The sequence below is a fragment of the Xenopus laevis genome, chromosome 7L (genome assembly GCF_017654675.1).
Source record: "Xenopus laevis strain J_2021 chromosome 7L, Xenopus_laevis_v10.1, whole genome shotgun sequence".
In the NCBI taxonomy this organism is placed as follows: domain Eukaryota; kingdom Metazoa; phylum Chordata; class Amphibia; order Anura; family Pipidae; genus Xenopus; species Xenopus laevis.
Window position 1 is genome coordinate 118,258,415 of NC_054383.1, and position 12,330 is coordinate 118,270,744.

Sequence of the window (12,330 nt, forward strand, 5' to 3'; positions counted from 1 at the left end):
TATTGCATATTTTCTGTTAATCCAATAAATTTTATGTCACTGCTGAAATACTGCTGTTTCCATAAGGCATGTTATATATTAAAAGGAAGTTGCAACTTTGAAAGCTCAGCCAATGATAAACAAAACTCCAAAGAATAAAGAGGGGTTCCCAAACTTTTTTATATGAATATATATGTATAAAACATACAAAAAGTTAACTTAAAGGTGAACCACACCTTTAATTGAGAGTTTTAACTTGATCAGCTGAAGGATAGCATAGTCCTGTATATAGTACATAAGCTCATAGCAACACACAGTCATTTTTGTTATCTGACAAAGGAAATGTGTGCAGCTAGTGAGAATGTCCATATTAAATCCGGCACATGTTTAGAAGACATTAGGAAATAAAGGGAATATTCGTAAAGGTCGTAGTAGAACCCAAACAATAAACATGCAATAGTTCAGGAGACCGACTTGCTCCCCTGTAAGTTTTCCTCTCGTTCCATTACCTGTAATTTATATCAGTGACTGCAAGAGACTCCTCTCTCGCAGCCAACCATATTTCTATACGTCCTTGCAATTTGTTTAGAGTTTACAGCGTCAGTTTATTAGATTTCCATTTTCGGGAAGCGCCACTCATAGTTGGTGTTGGATTGAGCCTGCTTAGCTCCACTAGAGAAGCTGACATTCAGGCCCAATCTGACAACAATTACATTTAGACATAATATAATCACATGGAAATAAAGGCCTGATGGCTATTGACCTTCGCTCGGGACTACTAGGGTTGGGATCCAATGGAAGATGCCCTGGTATTCTGGCAAGCCAATCAGAACCTGTTCATGAGAATGCAAGATCACTTTTGCTTATGCTCTCTGTAATTTTATAGGGTTTTCATGGTTGAACCCAGAGGACATTGCACCCGAGATCAGTTGAGGTCCGTTATACTGTGACTGTGAATACAATTGCATTTGGTTGGTTCTCAAAACAATTAAGTGAGTAGCATTAGCACTGACCTGTGGCCAACCACAACTAGTATACTCCTAACTAGTAGTTAACAGGGCCAGCTGGCAAATGCAGCAGAACCGGCACAAAATATACATCTTAGATGTCCTGTTATACAAACTGAAGTTCATCCAGACTGAGACAGCTTGAAGCCAAAAAAAACCCTCATTGAGAACGACGTAAGACCAAACCCAAAAAAGACAGCGTGGGGGGGGGATAACTGGAATATGTATGTGTAGGGAGAGCAGAGGAAGCGAAGAGGAAAATGTAAGACATAAAGTGAGCACTTGACTGAATCCCTTTGTATAACATAGGAGTCAATTATAGGCAATTATAGCTATCAAACTCATTTTCCTGTTGAGAAGGCAAATAATAGCATTCGCCTAATCATAAACCTTTTTGCGTATTTATCTTTTATCCCCTCCTTGCTTGCCATTCCCCCCTCCTATTTGTTAATGACACGAATTATGCAGACTTATATCTTTGCTTTGTGCATAAATAGTTCCCGGAGCGCTTTGCACTTGCCACAGGGTCTAGGAGACTAACAGGAATCTGCCTGGACTATAACAAATTATTTCCCTCTAAATTAGGGAAACAGGGGGGAAAATAAGACCATTTTATTTTCTTGAAAATTGTCGTTTAATTGGCTCACGTAGGACAGCAGCAAAGGTAAGATGTTCCTTTAATTTTGCTTTGATTTGCTCAGGGCAATATACATGTCTTGTGTGCTAAGCTTGCATTCTAGTGCTAAATTTTAGTGCTAAATTCTAGTGCATATTTTATGTTCTGCTCTATGAGTAGATAGGTACTGGGAGAGTAACGGAGCAGGGTGACCTACCTGACCTGCCAGTTGTCTCTGGTTTGTCTGGAGATGGTGCCTGATTTGAACTCTCTGGTCTTTAAACTGATCATCTCCAAAAAAGTATCTCCGTGATCCTAGGGTCACAAATCAGGCATTTGAATCTGCTATTTTAGCTCACTGTCATTTTAGGGCATTATTTATTGAAGTTTGAGTTGTGTTTTCTACGAAAATTCAAGTTTTCGAGGTTATCTTTTGGTCAAAACTCACATTTTCAAGATTTATTATACCCGAACCTGAAAATAGCTTGAATCATAAACTATACTCTTGACTTGTGGGGCTCATTTATGAACGCTGGGCAAATCTGCAACTGTCACCCATGACATCCAATCAATTATTTTCTGCCTGAAGCTGGAGGAATAATGTTAATCTCTGGATGCTACGGTTACAGCCCTGGTGCATGTATGCCCAGTCTTCATAAATAATCCCCATTGGGAACTAAAGTCTAAAATAGAATAACAAACAAATGATTTATGCTTTCAAAGTTGGCCACAGGAGGTCACCATCTTGTAACTTTGTTAAACATCTTTGCAAGACCAAGACTGTGCACATGCTCAGTGTGGTCTGGGCTGCTTAGGGATTGTCATAATTTTTTAAAACAGCACAAGTCAAATAATATCTGCCAGAAGCCGATACAGCAAGACTGATTAATAATCAGAATATACAGACTGCACTGGGTCCTGTGTTGTCATGTAATCTAATGTGGATTTTATAGTTTTTGTATTGTTTAATACAAACTTTCTCCAACTCTGCAGAACTAGTGGCTGCAGCAAAATAATCCTCCAAATAGAATCACAGTTTATCTGTTTAAATCTGGCTCCATGATCTTTGTCCCTGCAGCTGGAGTTGGAAACAGTAAAGGGGATGTAAAGGCAAAAATAAAACCCAATACAAAACTCTACACAGTCGCCAACTGCTCTACAGGGAAACAAACAAAGCTGCTTGAGTTCTGCATGGCTGGGATGTAAGGTGGGGGCTCCCCCTGCTGTTCATAAGTATGATTATTTCCCTGCAGAGCAGTTAGGGACCATCTGACAATTCCTATCCACAGCAGTAAATGAAGGGGGAATTTCACTGCATATAGTCAGGTTTCTCAACGGTACACATTTTTTAATTAGAGTATATTGGAGGTAGGTTTCTTTTTCGTTATAGAAAGGATTTTATTTTTTTGCCTTTACATGCCCTTTAAATATGCTTAAAGGGCACCTGTTGGGTAAAAATGTTATCCCCAAGTGCTCATTATGTGCTTGCGCGTGACCAGACATGGCTGCTCGCACCAGGAGCTCCCTCCACAACTGGAATGCTGGCTCTATTAGCCTGCAACTTTGGTTGGGGATAAGATTTTTATTCAACAGGTGCCCTTTGAAGTCTAAATGCCCAGTTATTGGTTAATATAACTTTGCAATAATAGGTAAACCGTTTTCAACTGTTCTAGCATCCCATAGCAACCAATCAGAAGGCAGCATTTACAGTTGATAAAGAACTAACTGGTTATATGGGTAATGACACCTGGGAAAGCTTTATCTTTTATCCTTTAACCTGAAATACTGGGGTAGTTGACTGTTGACTTTTAGTATTTAATTGCCTGTTCTTAGCAACTTTTCAATTGGCCTTAGTATTGAGAGTGGCATTGGATTATATATGCTATGCCACCCTTCAGCAAATCAAATTCAAACTTTCGCTTAAAGGGGTGGTTCACCTTTAAGTTAACTTTTGTATGTTTTATAATGGCCAATTTTAAGCAACTTTTCATTTGGTCTTCATTATTTCTTTTTTATAGTTTTTGAATTATTTGCCTTCTTCTTCTGCACTTTCCAGCTTTCAAATGGGAGTCACTGACCCTGGGAGCTAAACTTTCTCTTGCTCTGTGAGGATAAAATTGTATTGTTGTTTCTTATTAAATATCTTTCTATTCAGGCCCTCTCCTATTCATCTTCCAGTCTTTTATTCAATCTGTCTGGTTGCTAGTGCAAATTGGACCTTAGAACCAAGATAGATGCTGAAATGTAAAAATAGAATTTTGCTTAAAAAAAAGTAATTCAAAAACCATTAACAAATGAAGACCAATTGCCTCATGACTGTCAGGAAAGAGTCTTAACAAACTGACGTAGAAGATACCTGTGTCAGTTCATCACAATGTGTTAGACTGCTCCAAGCACACCATTTTGCTTTATGGGGTGTTAGAGCTCAGTGCAGCTCACCAATAGTGTTAGGCTATTATACTGATATCTGACCACATCAGTATTTTTTATTTTACCAAACATTAAGAATGATTGCTACTTATGTTATGGGTTGTGCTGGAAATCTAATATTAATAGACTGTGCTGCAGTCTGATGCTCTTATGCTGTCTCTCTTGCACTATATGCAGGTAAAACACTTCATTAAAGGGTTTAAATGGGATTCAGCTGGTGCCTGCTCACGTGCCAAATCTAAAGGGAATCAATACAATAAGCAACTTTAAAGGGGTGGTTTACCTTTCCATTAACTTTTAGTATGTTATAGAATGGCTAATTCTAAGCAACTATTCAGTTGGTCTTCATTCTTTCTAGGGATGCACCGAATCCAATATTTTGGATTCGGGCAAACCCCCGAATCCTTAACGAAAGATACCTTCTACCCCGGCCGAACCGAATCCTAATTTGTATATTTTTTTTCATGGTCAAAACTCTCAAATTACAATTGTGAATTATCCATACTCGATTCGAGCTTTAATTAAAATTTCAAGATTTATCATACTCAAATTCTACTATTCGCCACCTTAAGCCTGCCGAGTTCATGTAAAAGCCAATGGGAGAGGTCCAGGCATCCATTTGGACATGTTACTAGGCTCCCTGACAAAAGACTTGAATCGATTTTAGTCTTATTCAATTCGAATTCGAGTTTTCGGGTCATAAAATTTGAGTTTTAGATATTCAATTTCTAGTAAATTGCAGTTTAAAGAAGTTTAAAAAAACTCACCTGAATTCGAAATTTGACCTTTGATAAACGTGCCTCTAAAAGTTAATTTAAAGGTGAACAATCCCTTTAAAGAACCAGACCTTGGCTAGATTCTTTGGTGCCTCATGTGACTTAAGGTGGCCATAGACGTAGAGATCTGCACACATTAAAGTGGGTGATATCGGGCTGATCCGATCATGGGCCCTAGGCCTCAAAGATCAGATCGTAATGTTTCCAATATGGGTGGTCGGATCGTGGGACTACCAAAACGTACAGATGCGGCATCGATCCGATGGGCCAATAAGCTGCCGACACGGTCTGTCAGCAGCTTTTATCGGCCCGTGTATGGGGGCTTTGAATATGAGTCTAGTCATGTAACTCACTGTTCATTTTCTTTCCTAGATGAGGAATTGTCAGTTCCTATTATGTATCTCTCTTCTTCTCTGTGGGATAGTGACAGAAAGCTTTAGCTTTGCCTTATTGGTAAGAAACCTCTTCTTCTTCGCTATAATACTTATACATGTTATGATTACTGGGCTTGCGTACATCCATTTTCCATTCAGATCTCTTGATTTAAATTTTTTTTCTGCATGTGCTCATTGGCCAAAATGAAACAAAAAGCCCAATCAATGATGGGATATCCGAAGTTGTTGCTGCTGTACGATTCCATAGAAAGTTACCATACAGTGGGCTGGTAGGGGGCTGTTTGGGCCTCTGTGTACATGGAATGACAGGGCCTATTTTGACTCCCAGTCCAGACCTGCTCTGCAATATCATATATTTTAGGCTAGTGCCACAAGGGGGGGGGTGGGTGAAATCAGCATGCGTATTTTACCTCCGCCCCCCTTCGTGGCTGATTTCAGAGAAGAAAGGTGAGACTTTGAATTAAATTGGCCACATGTGCCTGCACCCAAGCCAACACAACAGTTCCAGGCGCAGGTAGGAGAGGAGGCTGATACTCTTGTAGGGGTAGGTTTGATTTTTGGCTGCATATTTCAACAGGCCAATTTCAGCCCCCCGAGTGGCACCAGCAATAGTGCTTTGTTGTGAATATGTATTTGCATTGCCACCTTGGCTTTGTCTCATTGGTGGAGTGTGTGCTACATTGTCTGTCTGATTGTCTGTACATGTTACCTTATCTATCTTAGCTCACTATTCTAATACTCTGTCTATATAACCACACTATTCTCCTTGGTGAGCTGTGTGCTACCACATCTATCTGTCATGGTATCTAACACTATTCTTCTTTTCTCCTTAGTAGGTTACAAGTTACCTTTTCTTACAACAGTAATTGTATCTTGGGTTCCATACTACCTTGTCTATCTGACACCATGTATTACTATTGGGGTTGCTATTGGGGGTGCTTGCCTCTATCTGACACTACTAAACACTAATAAATGTCTTATGGCAGGAACCCTCTTAGATAAACTTACCCAAGTACCAACCTTACCCAATTACTTTACCCAAGTAACTTACCCAAGTAACTTACCCAATTACATTACCCAAGTAACTTACCCATTTACATTACCCAAGTACTTTACAAAAGTACCTTACCCAATTACCTTACAAAATTACATTACCCAATTACCTTACCCAATTACCTTTCCCAATTACATTACCCAATTACTTTTCCCAATTACATTACCCAATTACCTTACCCAAGTACCTTGCTCAAGTGCCTTACCCAATTACATTACCCAAGTATATTACTAGGGATGCACCGAATCCTTCGCGAAAGATTCGGCCGAAATACAGAACCGAATCCGAATTTGCATATGCAAATTAGGGGTGGGAAGGGGAAAACATTTTTTACTTCTTGGTCTTGTGACAAAAAGTCACGCAATTTCCCTCCCCACCCCTAATTTGCATATGCAAATTAGGATTCGGATCAGCCGGGCAGAAGGATTCGGCTGAATCCGAATCCTGCTGAAAAAGGCTGAATCCTGAACCGAATCCTGGATTCGGTGCATCCCTATATATTACCCAGTTACCTTACCCAAGTATCTTATCCAATTACCTTACCCAAGTACCTTACCCAAATACCTTTACCTTACCCAAGTACCTTACCCAAGTACCTTACCCAAGTACCTTAACCAATTACCTTACTCAATTACCTTACCCAAGTACCTTAACCAATTACCTTACTCAATTACCTTAGCCAAGTACCTTATCCAATTACCTAACCCAATTAGCTTACAACTTTTAAAATAAACCCCAGAGCTAAATATATGACAGACAACATGGGCCTCATATGTTGATATCTTTCATGGGCACTTTAGCTAATACTGGGTGGCCAATAGGTAAATGTACAGTACTGAATGTGGTCTAGTGCTCAAGGCCTTCTGTTGGCTATTTAGGGTGGGTGGAGGTAGTAAGAACTCATCTAACACCTCACCATTGATTTAGAGGGCATCTATTACTTAAAAAAGAGTCCACACTCCAGATGATGGAAACAATAGTACTAGGGAGTGCTGTGCTTTCCACATTGGGATTAAGTTCCAAGTGCAGGAGGCCATGTTGGGGCAAATGCATGCACAAAATGATGGAGTTCCCAAGGTTGCTCATTATGTGCATGTGACCTAAAATCAGGGGACATGATGCCTGGGGGAAACTTTTTTATGTGATAGATGCTTTTTTTAAAAATAATTTTTATTAGTTTTTCATAGCATGTTTTACATTTCGTGGACAATTTATATGTCCAATTACTAGTAGGCAGTAATGATTGATGTTATAGTACATGCATTAAATAAAGGAAAAGAGTGAAGTAAATAGGAAGAAAAGGGTAGATGTAAATATAATTAACATAGTATTAGATTTTCATAAAACTAGTTCTGAGCTTAATTTACAATTTTTCGGCTACATTTATTTACCGTAGGTAAGATGCCAAAAGCCTATTAGTACGATGACTCCTGGTGATAGATGCTCTTTAAAAGGGTGGTTCACCTTTAAGTTACCTTTTAGTATGTTATAGAATGGCCAATTCTAAGTAACTGACCCCATCTAAAAAAGCTATGTAAAGCTACAAATTTATCAGTATTGCTACATTTTATTGCACATATTTCTATTCCAATCCATTCCTATTTATATCCCATTCTCTTATTCAAATGAGTGCATGGTTGCTAGGGTAATTTGGACCCTAGCAACCAGATTGCTGAAACTGCAAATTGGAGAGAACCCAATTGCAAATTGTCTCAAAATATCACTCTTTACGTCATACTAAAAGTTAACTTAAAGGTGAACAACCCCTTTAAGAGAATATGCTACAAAGCCCTGTATAATCCAATAGCCCAAGACAATTCTACCTGCAGGAAAACTATTCACGACAAGGCGGTAGCGTTGGAAAATCAGAAAAGCTAATCACGTACACAATAATAATCATACATTTCATTGTTACGTTTTAAATTCGGAGTTTCTTCTGTTTTCCATGTCTGATTTGCTCTGGAATTATCCTTTCACCCCACCTTATACTGTGTTTTTTAGCCTAAAGATAAAAGGGGATGGACTTTAAACAGTGCTGGATACTTACTTGGACCACGTAAGTTTTACTCTTCATACCAATAATAATGCTGTGCTCTATGGAAAGTTCAGACCTCGCTTCATACCTGAATATAAGATAAGATGCCATTTGAATTAATGAAAACGGTAAAACATTAGTGATGGGCGAATTTATTTGCCAGGTGCAAATTTGTGCAATTCGCTGGCGAATAAATTATTCGCTAAAGAAGGCTGCGAAAATTTGCTGGCATAAATTCACCGGCGTAAAAAAAAAGCGCAGTTTCGCCAATTCTTCACCATTTCATGGGAAATTTGCGAATTTTTCGGCGAAGCGAAACGGCTCAAATTCGCCCATCACTATAAAACATAAATAAAATAGCACATGATTGAATTTAGACTTTTCCACTATACAGTGCTAGGCAATATGTTGGCGCTATATAAATACATGCTAATTGATAATAATAGATGGAGCAGGCTAAACTAAAGGCAGAGAAAAGTCTTTGCTAATATCCTTGGTAAATGGTGTTGTAGCAAGAGCTCCAGATATCACTGAAACCAGACTTAGCATCATTTCTATTTCCTGATCTAGACAGACCTGAATACCTTGCAACAGATTGCACTCACTCAAAGCCTGTAAACAAATAAATGCTGTTTAATTCAAACAATTCTAGTGTTTTTCAGCGGAAAACTTGATTAATTTGAGCATTCGGGTTTTTCACCACGAATTCCCTGATTTTTCCTATTCGAGTTTTTTCATATTTCAGAAAACATTCGAGTTGTGAATTCATTCGAGGTATAACAAAACCTCCCAAACCTCTAAAACTCGACTTTTGATAAATAACCTTAGTATGCTATAGAATGGCTAATTTTGTAATTTGCCTTCTTCTTCTTCTCATTCTTTCCAGCTTTAAAATGGGGTCACTGACCCCATCTAAAAACAAATGTTCTGTAAGGTTAAAAATATATTGTTATTGCTACTTTTTTTATTTGTCTTCTATTCTGGCCTCTCCTATTCATATTCCAGTCTCTTATTCTTATCAGTGTGTGTTTTGGACCCTAGCACGGACATCTATAGTTATTTTTCTCTTCTGACCCAAATGCTAGGCTGGTGCTGAGCACTTACTGAAGCTTCACATAGTTTTCAATCACAAACCTTAAATATTGCTTCCCTTGGGCATTATTATCTTTCCACATGCAGTCCACATTCTAATAATGCGACTTACCCTTCACGCTGAACAATACATGCTCATTGTAATAGCTTGGGTTCCAACCAAGACATTATCTTCATAGACTTTATATGCTCTCCCCGCATTTGCATTTGTTTCCTCTTGATGCTCCAGTTTCTTCCCTCAGTCCAAATACATAAAGGCAAGTGCTCCTAGTGATGTTAAAGTAAAGGTAAAGATCGTAATTGTTACATCTATGGCCACCTTAAGTGTTTTTGTGCCTGTTATCTGAGATCAGATTTATATTCCACAGATGCCAAAATGGTAAAATTAAACATTACAATCTGCAACATACTAAATGTTAACAGTGACCCTGCTTTAAATAAAATGTTTTTCCCTCTTTTGTGATGAACAGATGCTCATCGGACTCTGACTGATAAAGTTAATATGGCTGGGAAAAGGGAGGCAGTGGAAGACATATTTAAGTCTGGAAGAGATACGTATGGTAAGAGCATGTGGGAGAGGGAAGGCAACTCTGCATAACTCCTTATCCTTAGACCTTAAAGGAGAAACAAACCCTTAATAAAAAAAAAACCCTACCCCCTACCTTACATAGACTCCCCTCCCCGTCAGCTTAGCTTCCCCCCAAATTCCCTTAAAGGAGAAACAAATCCTTAATTAAAAAAAAAAACTACCCTACATAGACCCCCTCCCCCTAGGCAAATGCCTCATACTCTTTACTTACCCCTCCGTGCAGATTCTGTCCAGCAGAGTTCACGGGCGCCATCTTCTTCTCTTCGGTAATCTTCAGAATCAGACCAGCGAATTGGCGCATGCGCAGTTGGCTCAATCTGCCTGTCAATGCGCCGAAACTCACAAAAATTGGCGAAGCGCCAGTCTCATTCTGAAGATTACCAAAGCGGCTGAAGATGGTGCCCATAAACTCCGCTGGGCAGAATCTGCATGGAGGGGTAAGTAAGAAGTTAGTGGCATTTGCCCGGGGGGGGGGTCTATGTAGGGTATGGTTTTCTTAAGGGTTTGTTTCTCCTTTAAGGGAATTTGCCAGTTAAGGAGACCCATTTCATATATATCCATGATGGTAAATTTAAGCTGGGAAAGGGGGCCTGTGTGTGAGGAATAGATACTGTAGCCTAATGAGGCAGGAGGAAATTTGCCAATGTTTTGGAGGATGGGAGTCAAATTGTATATCTATATGTGTGACTAACTCCATGTAAAAGCCATGCTCAAATTGTCCTCATATGAGATTGTCTGAGTAATCGGATTATAAGTGAATTGTCTGTAGGCATGGATGGCCATGCTGCACTCATCTAATCAACTGCACTATGGGTCAGGCAACTGGACCTCATTGTAAAATGTCAAGAAATCCAGATATATTAATAACTGAGGGTCAGCAAACATTTTTTAAATTTTTTCCACAATCTTTTTGTTTCACATTAGGGTTTTTTCTTTTAAATATCATAAAAAAACACAAAGCTTTCCACCTGATCATAGAACAAAAAAAATGGAAAAAAGTATTTGAAAAAACCAAGATCAAGGCAAAGAACACAATTCAGAATTTCCCAATCCCAGCCCACCAAAAGTACATATGAAAATTAAAAGTAGCCTGTGTATGTTTATGATTTTTTCTGTAGTTAAGTCATTTATTTATTTGTTGAAGAAGTGAATTAGAAGTGCTAACAAATTTAACACAATTCCGAATAATTCCTTTTGGCAATGTGTTTTTGTTTCTTTTCTAGATGATATTGCCATTTATGTTAAAGCACATTGTATGGTTCCATGAGAAAGATCTATTGTACATATGTTGTTTCTACAGGAATCCAGCTGCATTCATTGGATGACGACACAGTCACAACCATCCTTGAATTCTTGTCATATCTGCGCCTCAAAGGTAATACTAATAATTTCCCAAACCTATTATAAGAAACATCAATGATGCAATTGAAAATGTCAACAAAAATGAAGAAAAATCTTTTATAGAAGTGTTTTTGAAATAAATCTTTGTATCCAGTCCAATCTCAAGACAATTCTGGAGGTCATGGCCTTGTCATTGTATATACAGCTACACATAAGTCTTGTCTTGGATAATAAGCAATAATTAGGGACCATTTACTTCAACACTTGCTATAGGGCCATATCTGTGATCTGCACCGTATTATAAATTCTGGTGCAAGGTTCATAGCGCAGTAAGGGCTCCACAACACCAAGCTGGGCTCCCTAACCACGGCCATTCAGCAACTCACTTCCAAAATCAATATGATAAAAATCCCTCTAACCTAAAACTCAGCTTTGAACAACCTCCTTATATTGTCGTCTTTCTCTAAGCAACTTATTATTTAGACTCACCCTAGTTCTTTATACTCTATACTTTATACTTTAGATCCATGCAATTCTGGGCTGGTTGACAACCTTGATATTTGCCAAAATCACATCCTTTTCGGCTAAGAAGCTATGATTTGTTCGACCAAACTGCATGTGATGGACACTATAGACAGAGGACTCAAACTGTATGAAATATTGATATTACTATGATGATTTTATGATCTATTGGGTCATTTTGTTTTCCTGCAGAACTGGGAGCTCTGGACCACTTGGCAATGCTGATTACTGAAGATTCTTCACAATCCTAGTCACCACTCCCTATATATTCCAGCTTTAACAAAGCTGTGATCTCAGATCTACTGCCCAGTATTCAAATTATACAAAAGAAATTACATTAAAAGAATTCAAAGAACATTAACCTTGTACAGTTTCCGATGTACCGATTTTTTTTTGTTGCCAGTACGTTTTCTACATTTGAATCGGAGGCATTTCTTAAGAATTGAACGGTCAATGTCAAAAGTTTTTACCACTATGTCCTTTGTCATGTATGT

At 38.5% G+C, this 12,330-nt stretch overlaps 1 protein-coding gene across 1 annotated transcript; it reads left to right on the forward strand.

Annotated features, from left to right (window-relative positions):
• The first annotated feature begins 1,507 nt into the window (after nt 1–1,507).
• gal.2.L (galanin prepropeptide, gene 2 L homeolog) lies at nt 1,508–12,195 on the forward strand. The gene is given in 6 exon segments (NM_001143899.2): nt 1,508–1,650; nt 5,181–5,261; nt 8,259–8,313; nt 9,855–9,944; nt 11,274–11,348; nt 12,029–12,195. Coding segments are annotated over 5 exon segments (360 nt in total). The 5' UTR covers nt 1,508–1,650; the 3' UTR covers nt 12,088–12,195.
• Nucleotides 12,196–12,330: the final 135 nt, after the last annotated feature.